Source organism: Nicotiana sylvestris, chromosome 9, assembly GCF_000393655.2.
Source record: "Nicotiana sylvestris chromosome 9, ASM39365v2, whole genome shotgun sequence".
Classification (NCBI taxonomy): domain Eukaryota; kingdom Viridiplantae; phylum Streptophyta; class Magnoliopsida; order Solanales; family Solanaceae; genus Nicotiana; species Nicotiana sylvestris.
Window position 1 is genome coordinate 121623592 of NC_091065.1, and position 18923 is coordinate 121642514.

General features: G+C 41.0%; 1 protein-coding gene across 1 annotated transcript; it reads right to left on the reverse strand.

Moving 5' to 3' along the window:
* Positions 1-440: 440 nt before the first annotated feature.
* LOC138878147 (uncharacterized) lies at positions 441-3148 on the reverse strand. The gene is made up of 4 exons (XM_070157809.1): positions 2947-3148; positions 1255-1357; positions 860-1019; positions 441-755 (listed from the first exon to the last, which is right to left on the reverse strand). Exons 1-4 carry the CDS (start codon positions 3146-3148, stop codon positions 441-443), a joined length of 780 nt encoding a protein of 259 aa, XP_070013910.1.
* Between the last annotated feature and the right edge of the window lie 15775 nt (positions 3149-18923).

Genomic DNA, 18923 nt, shown 5'->3' on the forward strand with positions numbered 1-18923 from the left:
ACGTATGCCCAAGGGCAAAAAAAAAGCCACTGTCACCAGCCTAACGAAAATCAGGACCATATTACAGGTTCGGAGACTTTTACCAATCTAAAGGTCGAATCGACCCGATTGGGATCTTGACGAATAGAAACACAGAAGATACAAATTGCGGGGTTCCCCCTCTTATTGTTACATATAGGCGGCGAAACGCAAGCTCAGTACACAAAATATTATGAAATCTATGCACACAAGAAGGAGGCAGGGAATAAACGTTCCCCCTTTCGGCAACTATGGCCCGGCGGCTCCCTCCTCACCATCTTCAGCATCGGATAGAAGGAACTTGGTATCATACTCCTCCCCTTTCTCTTGCTCTATCTCCCCCAAGAGATTGAAGCCCCTGACATGAATCTCATTGAGGACTTCCCTCCGGGACCTGCACCTCGTATACTCCTTGCTATTGCTTACACGATCAAGGCTCTCTTCAGCTCAGCTTTAGCAGCGGCAACACTCTTCAAATAGGCCACTACTTTCTGTCCTGCCCTGGTATTACTCATCACAACCTCGGCCCGGACATTCACCACGTCAATCTTCTCCTTCGAAAGCTCGGACGAAAGCCTTGCAATCATATTCGCCAGAGCCGAATCGTTCGCACGAACGGTCTGGATTTGCATCTCAAGAGCAGAAACCTTGGCTTGGGCCTTCTCTTTGGCCACAAAATGGGCACTTACATGCGCCTGCAGCTCATTGAATTCGCGTTTGGCTCGGCCAACCTCGCCCTAGTGCTATCCCAACTCATCTGCCTTGTCCTACAACTGAAACATCAAAATATCAGGACGCCAAGATAGAAAGGGAGTGCAAGCCAGCATAAAGTACAGGGTACCTGTAAGCAGATCTCAAGGCTCCGGCTCCAGCTCCGGTCCACCTCGCACTGTAAGGAAACAAGCTCACTTTCCTTTGCCGCACAAAGAAGCTTGAGGGATTTCTCCCTATTCAAAGCCTTCCGCAATGGAGCCTCGCTATGAAGCAACTCAGATTTAAGCCTGTCAAAGGCATGTGAAAGAAAGCTAAATAAACAAAAAGAAAAGGGGAAAAAGAAGAACACGAGGCCGGAATAATCTTACAGCAGTTAAAACTCACCATGAGGCTAAACCGTTGAGCCTCACTGAAGGCCGAAGCAACGTCCGATGGCGTACCACTCCCAGAAGGTGGCCGAACGACCAAATCGCTTCTCTTTAACCGCTGAGAGGGATCGCCTCACTGCAAGCCTTCTCGCACCCTGGAGAATCTTTTCTTTTGTCAACACTCCTTGATCCCGAGGCCAACAATCTGTCCTCCTCCCCTGGAGGACACGGCCTCATTTCGAAAGAACCCCCGGCACCTACAACAGTTGAATCAAATAAGCCGGCAAGAAAAGCACCATTCTTTAGGAGACAGAGCGCTGAGCACCTACTACGATGCTTCGCCTCCTATCTCCGTTTGGACTGATCTCGCCACCGGCACCTATCATAAATCGAGCAAGCTGCTAGCTTACGAGACCACTTGGCTAAATCAGGGACCTCGCTCGGTGACCAATGGGTTGCTACAAATAAGGAATAGAAGGATATCATTACGGAGCCTGCCTCCGGTCAAAATGATGATAGTTTATATGAGGCATTACGTGTGAATTCCATTTCTCAAGAAATGGCAAAAATTCTCTAGGAATGACATCGGTCATTCGAATCCGAACGAACCGATTCATCCATTCCCGATCCTCATCCTCCTTGCTGCCGACCACAGGAGCTTGGGTGGATCGACGCTGAAGAGAAATCAAGCCCCGATAATGCTGTGGCCGATATAACCTCACGAGATGGCTGAAGGTAAACTCTATCCTGGCCTTATCGGCAAAATATCTCATCGCTTGCACTATTTTCCAAAGGGAGGGATGAGCCTGTGCTAGTGTAACTTGATATCTCCGACAGAAACCGAGCACAACGGTCGGGGGAACCCAGTGCAAAAACATGCGAATATACGCACAAAAATACCTTAACATATGTCATAACGCTCCCCTCGGGAGAAGGTACTTGTAATATCATGCCTTCTCCCCATCCGCAGTCTTTTCTGATCATCTCGAGGTTTTCCTCTCCCAATGATGAAATGATCCTCGACACATGCTCCCGGTGGCCTAGAACATTGGGAGGTTTCCCCGACATGACATCTCTCCCCGAGGTAGGGAATCCCGAGCCTCACTTACTTGACATCGGAGGCGAGCTGCTGGCACCAGCCGAATGTAGAACACGAGAGGAGCTCCCCTCCACCCGACGATCGGACATCGACGCAGCAGTCATGGACACGGTAAAATAGGAAGGGAAAGATGAGGGTCTGAGCAAAAAATTCTTTCTTAGGGGAGCGGAAGGACTAGCACAAAGGTCCAGGCTCTGCAGAAGAGATAGCCTTTCAAAGCAGCAAATTCACTGTTGGAAAGACGTATGTGAATAAATAGGGGTAAAGCAACAACTGCCCACCTACCCAAAAGGGCCAATTAATTTTGGCCACGTTAATGTCACCCTCTCCTAGGCAAACGCACTAGCGAAATCATCACGGGCCCCCCTTTTTTATCAGACCACACGAATATTGTTACCCCGCGAAACTCAAAAAACCACGAGACCTCAGGGAGCTCTCCGATGTCACGAGCATCGGTCCGAGAGAAGCTATTGATTTAACCCTAGCGCATGGCCAATTTCAGAATTCGAGATGCTCCGAGAAAAAGTTCCGAAAGGCCAACATCGGGAGTCAAAAGCAAAATCGCGAAAGCAAAGGGGAAAAAAAGAAGAAATTGAAAAAAGCTGACAAGAGGAAAAACCCTTTTTTACATTGCCAAAAAATGTATTCACAAAAAACATATTTACACAACCCATCCCCTGGGGGCCGCATACAAAGGGAAAAAGAAGGGATAAAAATGACTTTGAGACTACTCCTCATCGCTATTACCTTCGCCCTCATCGGGGGCAACTAAAAGTGCCAGTTCTTCCTCTAATTCACAGTCTTCCTTGAGATCAGCTGATAGGTCGGTACCTCTGGCTCTAATTCCCTCCAAGGTCTCTCTCCTCGCCTCTGCCTTAGCATGCTTAATAGCTCGGATTAATTTCTGCTCAGCTGCTATTGATATGTTGCGAGCTATTCTATGCACCATGGCTGCATCCTCCAGTTACGTGGAAGTATTTCGTTGAACCTCGAACTTAACCACAACCAAAGCAGCAACCTCCTTGCGATCATCCTTGAGAAGATCCCGAGATGTTGCCAACTCACCGGCCGCTACTTCATTTCGCTCCCTCAACCTGGAGATCTCCGCATTCAGTTGTTCAATCTGTAAACCATTCTGCTCGACCTACAAAAGAAAGGTGAACCAATTTATGTTAGAACACGAGAACAAAAGTCGGGGACAAGCAAGGCAAAATACCTGTGCGACAAGGTCGGTCTTTTCCCCGAAGCGCCGTTTCCAAAGCAGCTCGGAGCTCTCCTAGTTCTTTTCCTCCTTGGGTAGAGCGAGTCTTAGAATCCCGCAGCATCGAGGTAGCTTTCTTGCACTCCTTTTCATGATAAGAAAGCTCCTCGTGGAGTCGAAGGATGGCATGATCATACGTCTCCTTGCACTGTAGCGTAACAGATAAGTTAGAAAGACAAGGGATAACGTCCGAGGATAAAATAAATACACGAGAAATGGCTATCACCTACTGCATGAACTTCTTCGCCGCTTTGATGGCACTAGGAACATTAATATCGGCATTATCACTAACACCATCAAAGATGTTGGCAATAGAGCCTCCCCCTTGGGGAGGAATCCCCGCTTTGTCGTCGACCACTTCTTGTGTGTCCCGCAGTTCCCCTGACGAAACCTGGAAGCATGAGAAGAAGTCGTTCAGGTCACCGACTTCTCCAGAAGGCAACCCATGCTCTTGAAAAGCTCCGGGCCCTGACCCTTCAGGAACGATGGCAGCAGTCCCCCCGGTGGAAACTACATCAAATTTAGTTGCGCAATTTGAAGCCGCATTAACACCCTCTTCGAGGGCCTCCGGTTCACGAGACTGGCCAGATTCAGCCGTTCCAGACTCAGCAGCCTCCGACGAGGCACCTGTGAGACTTTGACATCCAACCTCGTCTTCTGCTCTAGCTGACATCCGTCATCATCCTCTACCTCATTGTCATGATTAACCTCTGAAGTTGAAGCAGAAGTTCCAGCAGTGGCTCGATGCTCAAGTGACCTGGATTTCTTTGTCGTGGGAAGGATAACAACTGCCTTGATTTTCCTCTTCTTGCTCGTGTCAGGCTCCAAAGCCCCTACTCCGCCACTAGGAAGCGGCCTCATCAGGTCAAGACCTGCACAAGTACGGTAACCGCAGGATGTCATCACCAAGGGCGCGAGGGGAAACACAAACATGAGACATAGGCGGTAAGTAAACTCTACCATGATTGTTGGCCACCCATCGCTCCTTGGCCAGGTCGGTCCAAGATCGAACAAAATATGGGAACTTCTTGTCCAACCGCTTGATCCACCCTGACAAGTCTGGAACCGCCTCAGGGTACCAAACAGCGGTTGCAGGAAGCACAAAGAGATTGTTTTTTCTAAAGAAGAATAGTTGAAAAGCGATTAAGGGAACAATTGCTTACGTTGGGTATTCCACCTCTCAAAAAAGGGCATCCTTTGGGCCGGGATGATATCCGAGGTCTTCACCCGGATAAACCTGCTCATCCATCCTCGATCCTTTCCCTCGTCAATGCTCGAGAAAAATGATTATTTGGATCGATGACAGAGCCTGATTAAACCTTGATAAAATCGAGGGCTGTACATCCTGATCAGATGATTGAGGGTAAATATCTCACCCTCAACCCCTTCGGTGAAATGGTGAAGCATCAACACTATTCTCTAAAAAAATGTGGATCTGACTAAGCGTCACATGTCATCCGTCGAAGAAGCCAAGGATAACTGGGTCTATCTCCGAGGGAGAGGACTCAGAAGAATTATCGGGACCCAGGGTGAATGGGTAGGTGTACGCGTAAAGAAAGCCGGCCTTATGGTCCGTTATATTATCATTGGGACCGGGAATCTCCACCCCCACTGCCTCGCTCCATTGGCAGTTCGTCCTCACCGTGTTAATATTGGTCACGACGCTGACATATTCGGATACGTGCTCACATCGTCCTGGTGTAGATGAAGTGGTATCGACGTTAAAATCCTTCGACATATCGAGATTAGGTGGAGTACACTGTTCTAAAGAAGGAATCGCTCTGGTTTCCTCCTTAGATGATCGAGATGATGATCAGTGTCATTCCACTGGGGAACTGTTCTAGAAGTCCTAGCCATGTAAATGGCAAATATTTCTCTAAAAACGAGATGGAAGAATGGAAGAGGCAAATGGTTCTAACTCGTGAATTTGGAGATGGGGTGAAAGTAAGAAGTATCAAACAGTCGATCCATTTATAGGAACCGCTTGGGCACCGGAAAGGATGAGCCAATGGCAGTTCGTGGGTTCTTCGATTATCATATTTGATGACAACCTTTGCATGATTTTCTGGAATATGGAATTTAATGCTCTTATCGATTGACTTCACGGCAATCATGACCTTGAGATGACTGTTCAAAATCATTTCCTAGTACTTCATTCTAGGAAACGCGGAGACTATTTGTGTACGGTGAAACCGGAAGGTCCGATTTCTCGCCATTAAGGTGTATTTGGGGAGTCATATCGATATCTCGAGGCTGCAGGATTGCGTCCAAGTTCTCGCCCTTGAAGTTCATTCACGTTCGACCCAGCAATGACCCCGAGCATGGGGAATCCCCGAGGCGAGCAAATGGCGTCAGTAGAGTCTGATATCATGTCTAGCCATCACATCTCTGTGTCTTCACACTTAATGCATTATGTACTATGTTGTATTCCCCCTGCTATATAAAGGGGAACCTCGCCACTTTGTAAAAGGCGGTTGTTGCTCCAAACATTCTACACAAGATCAATAATATCTCTCTCTCCCTCTTTTCTGTCCAATTTACTCGCTCGAGGCTACTCTTTAAATCTATTGCTTACATACTTGTTCTTCATTTATTGCTTTATATTGGCCATAGATAGCCTTCTTTAATTATATCTTAATAGTTATCCCCTTCCCGGTTACCCCCGATAGCTCGAGCTCGAGCCGAGTATCGACCTCGAGGCCTGTTATTGATCAATCTGAAACCCGGGTAGTAAGCCCCTCGATTTGATTACTGCCCCGTTTTAACTTGTATTTCGTTATTAAACTTCATACGCCTAGCATCAAATTCTCTAACAACTAGCATAAAAATAGATCACGTATTTTTAGAGTCTCATTTATAAATTGAATTATTGTTACCATTTTCACGGTAAACAATCATATAGGAACCCTTCCCTTTTACTAATCACCCCAACATCTGTTTACAAATAATATTATTACAGACCAGGATAAAATGAATTACATAAGTAAATAAGACTATACTATAGGGAGCCTAAATTAGGCCCGATGTAAACCCGGGAATGCTAGGCATTCAATAGAGTCTCAGAAGCCAAAGATCTCACAGCCAATAATGTATGTCTTGGTATGTCAGAGTTCCCTAAGGACCTCAAGGATCCTGGGCAGTGCTCACACCAAGACCTTTCATAAAGTGGGGATTGGTTATGTGCAGTGTGGAAGGGCCAGCCTTGGTATGCTAGTATTCGGAGAGATCTCAAGGATGCCTAAGCAGTAACCATACCAGAGGGCAGAACTTAATAATCTAGTAGTATGGTGAGAGTGCTTGACATAGTGTTGAAAGAATTAATGAAACAATTTAGAAGTGGAAAGATTCAGAAACAATTTGAAAGATACTAGGAGAATGCTAGGAGTAGGAGCAGCATTTTGAAATCATTTTGAGGAAAAACATACTCAGCACACAATCTAATTAATCATAGAATACCTGGATTCACTTAACAAGCAGACTTACAAACAAGGGGATGATGGGGATTGGGAAACATATAGGGTTGAAACCATATAAACATGGAAACTGATGCAGCAAATTGTTGATACCCAATTTTTTTCATAATATTTTTCAAAACTATGCCTTGGCACCAATTAATATTTTTCATACAATTTCTGTATTTTTAAAATATTTTAATTAATTTATCCCAATATTTTATTTATAAAACAATCACTGATTGCATCACAAAATAGTTTTATAATAATTTTGTGGCATAATTTATCATTTGCATTTATAATAATTACTGCCACCTCTAATACAGGTAAGTAGACAAGTAATCTTTCTCCATCCATTGATTTCAATAACAGGGGCAGTTTTGATAAATACGACTTCAAATCCTTTAAAGCTTGTTGATATTTGTCAGTCCATTCAAATTGAGTTTTTTTTCAATATTGAAAAGAATTTAAAATATTTTTCTGAAGATTTGGATACAAATCTCCCTAGATATGCCACTCTACCTGTTAATCTCTGTACATCTTTTCTGCTTGTAAGTACATCGGGCCTTCTTCAATTACCTTGATTTGAACCGGATTCACTTCGATGCCCCTGTTAGAAACAAGAAATAATAAAAATTTACCTGAAGAGACACCAAAGGCACATTTCTCCAGGTTTAACTTCATGTAATACTTGCCGAATATTTCAAAGGTTTCACTCAAGTGCTCGTGTTGATTTTACTAGCATGTCGTCAATGTAGACTTCCATAGTTTTTCCTAAGTACTCTTGGAACATTTTGGTCACCAATCTTTGGTACTCTAATCCAACATTCTTTAAGCCAAACGACATAACTTTATAATAGTAAGTCTCTCTGTCTATAATAAACGAAGTTTTTTCTTCATCTAGAGGATCCATCTTCATTTGACTATAACCAGAATATTCATTTAAAAAACATAAAAGTTCATGACCAGTAGTAGAATCAATTAGTTGATTTATATGCGGTAAAGGAAAGAATCTTTACGGCAAGACTTATTTAAATAAGTATAATCCACACATACTCGCCACATTCCATTCTTTTTTGGGACTACAACAGTATTATCTAACTAGTTAAGGTACTTTACCTCTTGAATTGACCCAATTTTCATAGGTTTCTGTACCTCATCTTGAAATACTTGATTTTTAAATGATCCTATGGATCCTCATTCAATTTATGAGTCATTACCTCCGGTGGTATACTTGTTATGTATGAATACAACCAAGCAAAACAATCGGCATTAGTGCATAAGAATTCAATTAATTTACCTTTCATTTCCAAGCATAGGTTCGTTCCAATGTAAAAAATATTTATTAGGCCAGTGATCAAATAATGTAACAGCTTCGAGCTCCTACGTGGTTTTTTTGATATTTTGTTTTCCTCTGGCTCTTCTATCACATCGAATCTTGAATCTATACCAGCTTCATTTTTTGGACTTTCTGCTGGGGTAGGTAGAAAATTATCCTCAACTGAATTCTGTGATTGCTATTTCTTATCTCTATCCTCGAGTATTCCGCTTGCGATTGCAACTAAGCTGATATCTACTGCCTGTTGATCTCCTCTAATTTGACAGATTCCGCATTGTGATGGGATTTTAATTACATGATGCAACACTGACGGGATGACATCCATATCATGAATCCATGGCCTTCCTAAATTATATTATAGGCCATATCTGCATCTATTGCCTGGAATTTAATGTCTTTGATGGCACATTCTGTGAATGTTGATAACATGATTACCTTTTGTCGCGACACTTGAAGTAGCGAACCTTGACAACGATCAAGCCGTGGGTATGATATGATTAGTCGCTTGCATTTCATTCACTATTATTAGTAGTATGATATTCGCAGAGCTACCCTAGTCAATCAAAACTCGTTTGACATTAGTATCATGAACAAGTAAAGATATTATTATTGCGTCGTTGTGGGTGATGATCAAACCGTCCGCATCTTCATCATCCAAGATTATGCTAGCTTCTTCCAATACTTGATGAACCCATTCTCTGTGGGTTACAGTAATTTTGGATGTCTTTTTTGCCACTATGTACGTTACCCTATTGACTTCTTCACCCCTCCCCCCTCCCCCAATTATAATATTTATCGTCCTTTTTAGTGATGGGGTGTTAGTGGTTCTTGCTTGCTTTTCATGTAAGATTGTTTTCCATTTTCACTAATTAGATCAGTGAGGTGGCCTTTCTTCAATATATATTCAACCTCTCCTTGTAGGAGCCTGCAATCTGTTGTTCTATGGCCATAATCACAGTAAAATTCGCACCAAAATTCACGGCTCCCTTTGCTGGGATCTGACCTTATCTCTTTCAGCCATCATACTTTGTCAACCATTCCTTTCAGAAGAGCTACCAACTCAAATGCACTGATGTTGAAATTGTAATGTCCTATGCTTGATCAAGAGTTTGAATCACAATATCTTGTTGTGTCTCGTTCCTTATTGAATCGGGAAGAGGAACTCGACTCCTTTTGTCTCGATAATGAATCAAACTGTGCATGATGTTTCTTTGATCGGGGGTCTCATCGTGAGGGTCCCATATAAGGCTTGTACCTGTTCTTTCCAAACCTCCTTTTTGTTTCTTAACGTCTAGACCCGAACCTTTCATCTATCTTTGGTTGAGACACTGTATCTTCTTCTATTTGTAACTTTATAATGTACCCGTTGTATACATCATTCCAGGTGGTTGCAATAAACTCATGCAGGTTTTTTTAACTCTTCTCATGGCTTCTAAACTTTTCTCATTAGATTACTTTCAAATACCATAGCTATCTAGTTATTGGTACATGCGGTAACATCAGCCTCTCCCGCTGGAATTTATCTACGAATTTCCTGAGCAATTCCGTGCTTTCCTTCTTTACTTTAAGGATGTCTTACATTCTCGTTTCAACTTTTTAAGATCCCGAATGTGCTTTAATAAATGAATCTGAAAGCTCAGTAAAAGTATCAATAGAATTTTTAGATAAGAGTGAATACCAGGTTAATGCTCCTTTTGTGTGAGTTTTGCCAAATTCTTTCACTAAGACTGATCCAATTTTCTGCTTGGTTAAGTCATTGCCCTTAACTCCTGTGATAAATGCGGTAACATGGTCATGTGGGTCAATGGTCCCATCATATTTAGGGATATCAGACATTTTAAATTTTTTGAGAATTGGCAATGGTGTTGCGCTAGGCTTCCAGGGTTGTTGCGAAGATTTATCAGTATCCACTCCTTTGATCATGGGTGGTACTCCAGGTATCTGCTTTATCCGCTCATTTTATTCCTTGAGCTATTTCTGCAAGGTTAGTAACAAACTTTGCAAATTAGAGTTATTTGGTGTACTCGACTCTTCGACTCCAGAATCATTTGGTATTTCTCCACTTCCTGAGTTGTCAAGCCTTGAACGAGGGTTTTCAAGAGTTATATTTACTAGTGGAGTGATTTTTACAACAATGGCTAATCCATTTGCAAAAGAAAGCAAAGCTTCACCAACTTGTTGGGCAATCATCTGCCTCAAGTTATCTTGCTCGTTGGCTTGCTCATTAACTTGTTTTCCATCGTTACGAGTAGAGACCTTTTAGGAGAATTGCCTTGTGAGCATTGTGGAATCACTGTGGCATAAGGTGTGGTGGAGTTCCACCTTGTTGACTTCCTTGAACTCCCTCACCCACATGAATAATTTCGTTAGTAGTAGACATGCTCTGTTGCTAAAGATGAAATAATGAAAAGTGAACAGATTATTAGATCTCCGGCAACAAAACCAATTTGTTTAACCAAAAAATAGTGTTTATGATCAAAGTTAATATTAAAATAAATCAGGTTTCTAATAACCATGTTTACTTCACGTTCTCAAAAATAAGAAAGTAAATTATAATTGGAATTCAATATAAAGGAAATAAATCTTATTGATGATTGTTGTTTTCTCCCAAGAATTGCGAACAAGAATCTTCAATCAAGTAGAGATATAAAAGTAAATGATTGATTGAATATATTTGTGAGTTTTTTTATGATCGTACAAAATAAAGTAAGGGCGCTTTATCAGCATACAATATGTAACGATTTCCCCTCTCTTAATTCTTGCACGTTATTAACATTAACTACATTAATTATTCGTTATTGAAATTACGCGGAACAGTTATAGTAATAATAAGCAATCGTGCATATTCTAGGGTAATGCTGATTCCCTTGCCATATTCATAACTGATCATGAATCTTCCACTTTTATAGTCTTCATGCATTCTGTGCCTATTTCTTCTTTCCCAATTGTTGGATATCGTATCTTTAATCCATGTGACATATCCATTTTTCCACGAGCACAAATGCTAAATCCTCCATGAAATAGGTAATTCTTTGCTTGATTTAATCAATGTTTCTCCCACTCATAATTTCAATAGTAGTTGCGGAAGAGAAGCCGGAGCGTTTACTTTCTCGTTCTCTTTTTTATTTATTTATTTATTTTATATTAGCAATTCCAAGTTCAAGATCTTTGTTTAGCCATTGATGGAGAAAACAACCACCACTGCATTAAAATTTTGTATCAAGCCTAGAGCCTTGGTTTAATATTTTGAAATATGTAACAACATATTCAGTAAATTTCCATAAGTGAAATTTGGGAAGGGTAATTATACAATCATTATTAACACTTTAAAAAACTCCAACATAAAATAATTTTATTACAGACACATTTAATTTATTACATATTATATACACATAAAAATATACAATGCCATATATATAATATATGATATATTATACATTACTATATATTATATGATATATACTAGTTGTACGGAGAAGTATAATTTAATGGTGAAATTGGAGGAAAACTAATACGCATTGATTGTTTTAGGTGAGAGGCAATCTTAAGAGAGATATATTAAGGATATATTAGGTGACAAAGAATATAAAGAGAGATATTAGGAATACATAATACTGTATATAATTTAATACAAAAGTTAAGATTTTAAAATAAGTTATGTGTGTAATATTCTCAAAGTGGTTATAATTTATTTAATAAATCTTTAAAAAGTTTTATTTTGTGTAAATTCCTAAAAGTTATATGTATAGCAATTAGGCTAAAACGCAATTCTCAATCCCGTGGGCTTAAAATAGCATAGTTCTGGGAAGATGTAAAATTTTCATGTGGCGCCCAGTTTTACGTCACACATTGAATTTGTATTCATTTTTTAAAAAAGTTTAACTGGTACCCAATTTTTAAATAATTTTATATATACACATTTTTTTCTTCTTCTTTGTGCTTAGAGTTTCTTCTTCTTCTTCTTCTTAGTTGCAAAATAAGTTTGTTAAATTTGTTGTTGTTTTGACAATTTGATGATTGAGATTTGCTTTTTATAATATTTGAAAGTTATATTTCAAATTTGAGCTTTTTTGGAGTAGGTTTGGGCATTGAATTATGTATTTGATTGTTGAAATTCAAAGAATAAGCTTATGTTTCAGAACTTAAGATTTGAAATCCGAAGTTGCATTCAATAGATTGAACTACTTAATATTTGAATTTCTAAATTTGCATTTGAAAGATATAAGAACCTCATATTTAATTTCTGAATTTGCATTGAAGAGATTGAACTACTTCTGGTTCGACTCGATAGGTTGTTTTAAACTTTAGTGTTCCATTCGATGGTTTGAGACTTTGAGTATCTTCATATTATGTATTATGACTTGAGTATATGGTCAGATTTAATTTTGGGAATCCTGTATTGATTTGGATAAGTGACTCTCGATCCACAATCACCCAAATAGCATCGAACTTCTTCAAAGTCCGTGGGAGCCCAACTACAAAGTCCATGGTGATCTTCTCCTACTTCCACTCTAGAATATCCATCTGCTGAAGCAAGCCACCCGGTCTCTGATGCTCATATTTCATCTGCTGGCAATTAACCGAGCTACAAATCCCACAATGTCTTTCTTCATTCTCCTCCACCAATAATGCTGTCTCAGATCCTGATAGATCTTTGCAGGCACCCGAATGAATGGAATACCGCTAGCTATGGACCTCCTCCAGAATCAACTCCCGAAGCCCATCTACATTGGGCACACATATCCGGCCCAACATCCTCAACACCCCATCATCACCAATCGTCACATATCTGGCATCATCGTACTGAACTCTATCTTTAAGGACAAGCAAATGAGGATCATCATACTGGCAGTCTCTGATGCAATCATATAAGGAAGACCGAGAAATCACACAAGCCAATACCCGACTGGGCTCCGAAATATCCAACCTCACGAACCGATTGGCCAAGGCCTGAATATCAACTGCAAGAGGTCTCTCCCCAATTAGAATATATGCCAAACTTCTCATACTCACTGCCTTCCTACTCAAGGCATTGGCCACCACATTGGCCTTCCCCAGATGGTACAAAATAGTAATGTCATAATCCTTTCGCAACTCCAACCATCTCCGCTGCCTCAAATGAGATCCTTATGCTTGAACAAGTGCTGGAGGCTACGATGATCAGTAAACACCTCACACGACACACCATACAAATAATGTCTCCAAATCTTCAATGCGTGAACAATGGCACCCAACTCCACATCATGAAGAAGGTAGTTCTTCTCATGGGGCTTCAACTGACGAGAAGCATAAGCAATAACTCTATCCTCCTACAACAATACACACCCAATACTAACTCTCGAAGCATCACAATACACGGTATATAAACCTAAAGCTGATGGCAAAACTAACACTGGAGTTGTGGTCAAGGCAATCTTGAGCTTCTGAAAGCTCTCCTCACACTCATCCGACCACATGAAAGGAGCACCCTTTTGAGTCAACTTGGTCAAGGGTGATGCGATAGATGAGAATCCCTGAACAAACTAGCAGTAATAACCCACCAAACCAAGAAAGTTGTGAATCTCTATGGCCGAGGACGGTTTGGGCCAACTCTGAACCGCCTCTATCTTCTTCAGATCAACCTGAATACCCTCGTTGGACATCACGTGCCCCAAGAAAGCCACTGAACTGAGCCAAAACTCACACTTGGAGAACTTTGCATAAAGCTTCTCCTCCCTCAATCTCTGCAACACAAATCTCAAATGCTCCGTGTGCTCCTCCTGACTATGCGAATACACCAGAATATCATCAATGAAGACTATGACAAACGAGTCGAGATAAGGCCGAAACACATTGTTCACCAAATGCATGAATGTTGCTGGGGCATTGGTCAACCCAAAAGACATCACCAAGAACTCATAATGACCATATCGAGTTCTGAAAGGCATCTTATGAATATCCGAGTCCCTGATCTTTAACTAGTGATAACCTGAACGGAGATCAATCTTAGAGAATACCCTCGCTCCCTGGAGCTGGTCAAACAAATCTTCGATACGAGGCAAAGGATACTTGTTCTTGATTGTTACTTTGTTCAACTGCCTATAGTCGATGCACATCCTCATAGTTCCATCCTTCTTCTTCACAAATAGAACGGGCGCGCCCTAAGGAGATACACTAGGCCGAATGAACCCATTATCAAGGAGTTCCTGAAGCTGCTCTTTTAACTCCTTCAACTCCGCTGGTGCCATACGATACAGTGGAATAATATGGGCTGAGTGCCCAGTACCAGATCAATACCAAAATCAATATCCCTGTCCAGTGGCATGCCCGGCAGGTCTGCAGGAAACATATCGGGAAAATCCCTCACAACTGGAACAGAATCAATATTGGGAGTCTCTACATCGAAATCCCTCACAAAGGCTAAATACGTAAGACAACCCTTCCCAACCATACACTACTTCAAGAATGAAATTACCCTACTAGGAATATAATCAGTCGAACCTCGCCACTCAATCCGTGGCACACCCTGCATCGCCAATGTCACTGTCTTAGCATGACAGTCCAAAATAGCACGATACAGAGATAGTCAATCCATGCCCAATATAACATCAAAGTCTACCACACATAACAACAACAGATCCACTTGTGTCTCCAGACCCCCAATAGTCACCACACATGACTGGTACATACGGTCTACAGCAACAGTATCGCCCACCGGAGTAGATACACGAACATATGAAACAAGAGACTCATGGGGCGTATCCAAATAATGAGCAAAGTATGATGACACATAAGAATAAGTGGAACCGAGATCAAATAATACAGAGGCATCTCTGTGGAAGACTGAGACAATACCTGTGATCAAGGTGTCTAAAGCAATAGCATCGGGTCTATCTGGGAGTGCATAGAAATGGGCCTGATCGCCACCTGATCGACCTTCCCCTCTAGGCCGACCCCTAACTAACTGACCTCCACCCCTAGCTAGTTGGGTGGATAGTGGTGAAGTAACTGGCGCTGAAGCCGATGGCTGACTCCGGATCAAATGGAGCGCACCAACATCTTTTGCTGAGATGATAGCCTACTTGGAGGACTCTCAACCTGTCTATCGGTACCTGTGAGCATGAAACACAGTGTCCCCAAGCAGAAGGGACGTCAGTACGAATAATGTACCGATTATGTAAGGCACACAAATAAGTACATAAACGACATGGAAGAAATATAAAGTACATGACTCAACCTGTAAGTTTGGACAACTCTGTAATTCATGAAATACTTATAGTGTCATGCATATGCGTATGAATATCATGTCGTGTATAGGTACATGTATTCATAATATCATCAAGCCTCTGAGGGTATCCCATCATATCATCTCGGCCTCTTTGGGCAACATCATCAATGTGTACCAGCTGATCAGGTGGTGGTGCGTATATAACGCCGTAACCTTTTCCCATATCCCATAAACATATAAGTACATATATACGCGTGTATAACGCTTTCTGGTCATAGGTCAATGTACATGAATGAAATGCATGAGAAGTACGCCAATAAATTATTTTGGAGTGTCATAAGACCATTATGCCTCTAATTAATATCATAAAATCAACTTACGTATTTTCTGAGACCCATGAACAGATGATAAAATAATATGACACATGGGAATTCAAGAAAATAGGCATCTTTAATACTTCTATGAATAGAGTCATTTATGAAAGTTGCGCATTTGCTCATTTCGTTCGTGTCGTATAGATCATGCCAAAAAGAAAGAAGGGATAGCCTTGACATACCTAAGCCGATTCTCTTGACAATCCCTAATATACGTCAATTGCAACAAATTCCGTAATAGCGAGATCGGAGTAGGAAAAAATCCATATGATATTCTCGCGAAAGATTGCATCGTACTCCTTTAGAATCGCAAAATCCTGTTGCTATAATATTACGTAGTCTCGTATAAATTTTGTTTTCACTGAAGAACTCACGTTACATGTATATACATGTTCTTGCATGAACTTGATGAAGAAAAATAACTTTACTTTATCTCACTTTGTTAAAGAATCTAAAGAATTACGTTTTAAATTTTCCCATCCGTAAGTGTCTTCGTTGAATACATATTAAAGCTTTTCACAATTAAGCTTTGTGGGCCCCATTTACATAGTAAACAAGACCCAAGATTCCACCAAATGTGAGACCTTATAGTAATGACTAATGAGTCATTAATTAGAATGGGATGACTGACACATCATGCTATTTAATGATTATCCAATATATTCCTAATTAATTAGGTAATGTCTCGTTACCTGTTAATTAACTAATTACCCGCATAATTAAGAATTATCTCAACTTACTTAAAATACTACTCGCTTTTAACATACCTTGTACACCTTACTATCATGGTCATGTAGTACCTTGTGTAGCACTTGTCCATAAATATCGGGTATTAACGCTCGGCCCGTATTTTATCCAAATATGCCAAACTTGGACGAAAAATTCATTTTCTTTGACTTGCTTCCCCACTCACCATCACGAATTTACTCATCATTTGTTTAAAATTGTCACGGCCCTAAATTTGGACTCGTTCGTGATGGCGCCTATCGTGAGACAAGGCCAACTGACACAAACTCCCAATCCATTTTTAACAGTTATAATAATTCAATTTAAAGCATTAATAGATGATATATACCAAAATAACATAAAATAGAACAACGCGGAAATAAACACAGCCCGACATCGGGGTGTCACCAGTCATGAGCATCTAACATAAGCCTAAGAGTATGGAAAAGGACTACACAGTCGATTATAGAATCTAGTACAAGGAAAAAATAAACATAGGAGGGAGAAACACTGGGCTGCGAACGTCGAGCAGCTACCTAGTGAACTCCGAATGGCCAGCTGGAAGCAATCAGCCCTCGCTAGCAAGACCCGGGGCTCCTGTATCTGCACACATGATGCAGGGAGTAATGTGATTACACCAACTCAGTGAGTAATAAAAGTAAAGGCAGCTGGGCGATAAGAAAATACGTAAAACACAGCAAAATGCTATAAAAAGGCAGTATAAACTGCATACAATGCAATAGAACAATGAAAACTTGTAAAAACACCTCATTTTAGTAAAGTTATCTTTAAAACAACTTTAATAGTTAAAAGAGTGAATGGAAAGCAGCGAGAAAAGATAAATACATAAAATCAGCCCCTCAGACACAATATCAACAGAATCAGCCCCTCAGGCAATAACATGGAACAACATTAGCCCCTCGAGCTATATCACATATCACACTGAGTACCGCGCTCACTGGGGGTGTACAGACTCTGGGAGGGGCCCCTTATGGCCCAAGCGCAATATCAAGCCATCTCGTGGAATAATCAATAGGCTCTCAACCTCATATCGAGCCACATTGTGGCATACAACTCAGGCCCTCGACCTCGTAATCATAATCTGCTTCGGCGTGCAGCCTGATCCCATAATAATCCTCATGACACAAACACTCGGCCCTACTCAGTCAGAAATCACTAAAAGCCACTCGGGCACATTAAAATATGATGATCAACCCAAAATATCATTGAAAGTGTTAAAACGGAGTAAACATGACTGAGTTATGAAAACAGTAGAATATAACATGACTGAGTACAGATAAAAATCAAAATAGTGAGGAAAGAGCAGTAAAAATCCCCTAAGGGTCCAAAACAGTTGGCACGAGGCCCAAATATGACATTCAGCCCAAAACATGATGATAGCAAATAATTTTCAATCAAATACCCATCAAAACAGTCATTCGGTATGGACTAAGTCACAATCCCCAATAGTGTATGACTCCACGCTCGTCATCTAGCGTGTATGTCACCTCAATATAGAACAATAATGTGAAATCTGGGGTTTCATACCCTCAGGACAACATTTACAATAATTGCTCACCTTTATCCGGTCCAAACTCTAGCTCGCGATGCCTTTGCCTCTCGAATCGGCCTCCGGATGCTCCAAATCCAACCAAAATTAGTGCAAAACCATCAAAATATGCTAAGGGAACAAAGCCCACTCGAAAGAAATCAAATTACAATACAAATCTCGAAATTGGCCAAACCCGACCCCCAAGTCCACGTCTCGGAATCCGATAAAAATTACATCAATACACTCCTTATCACTCCCCGAGTTCATTCATATCAAAAGTACCGAAATCCAACCACAAATGACCCCTCAAATCCCCAGAATTTAGGTCTCCAATTACAAGCCCTAGTTCTTCAATATTTAGGCTTAAATTCTATAAATTCCATGATTAATTAGGTAGAAATCACATTAGGATTGAGTATTATGTCCATAAATCTTACCTCCAAGTGTTCCCCGTTGATTCCCTCTTCAATCCTCTCCAAAAAGCTCTAAAATCGCTCAAAAATGGTAGAACTTAGGCTCAAAATCACGGATATGACCTTTTAAAACATTCTGCCCAGCACTTAAAAATTCTTCATCGCGAATGCAGTCAACGCCTCGCGTTCGCGAAGCACAAACTTAAGTTGACCAGAATTCCTCATATGCGAACGCGACGACCCCTCACGAACGCAATGCCTTAGCAACTCAAACCATCGCGAACTCGTCTGCTATATCGCGAAGGCGAATCTTTCTGACTCCAACCTTTCGCGAATGTGGGACCTCCATCACAAATGCGAAGGACAAACCTCCAGCCTCTCATCATAACCCTTTGATAAT

Bases quoted from the DNA above. Each gene is read 5' to 3' on its own strand.
- LOC138878147 (XM_070157809.1), bottom strand. From the start codon at position 3,148: ATGGTGCATAGAATAGCTCGCAACATATCAATAGCAGCTGAGCAGAAA. The intron at 1,358-2,946 runs GTAATAGCGATG...CAACTGTTGTAG, and splicing joins TGCCCCCGATGAGGGCGAAG to GTGCCGGGGGTTCTTTCGAA. The intron at 1,020-1,254 runs GTGCGAGAAGGC...TGCCTTTGACAG, and splicing joins AAAAGAAAAGATTCTCCAGG to GCTTAAATCTGAGTTGCTTC.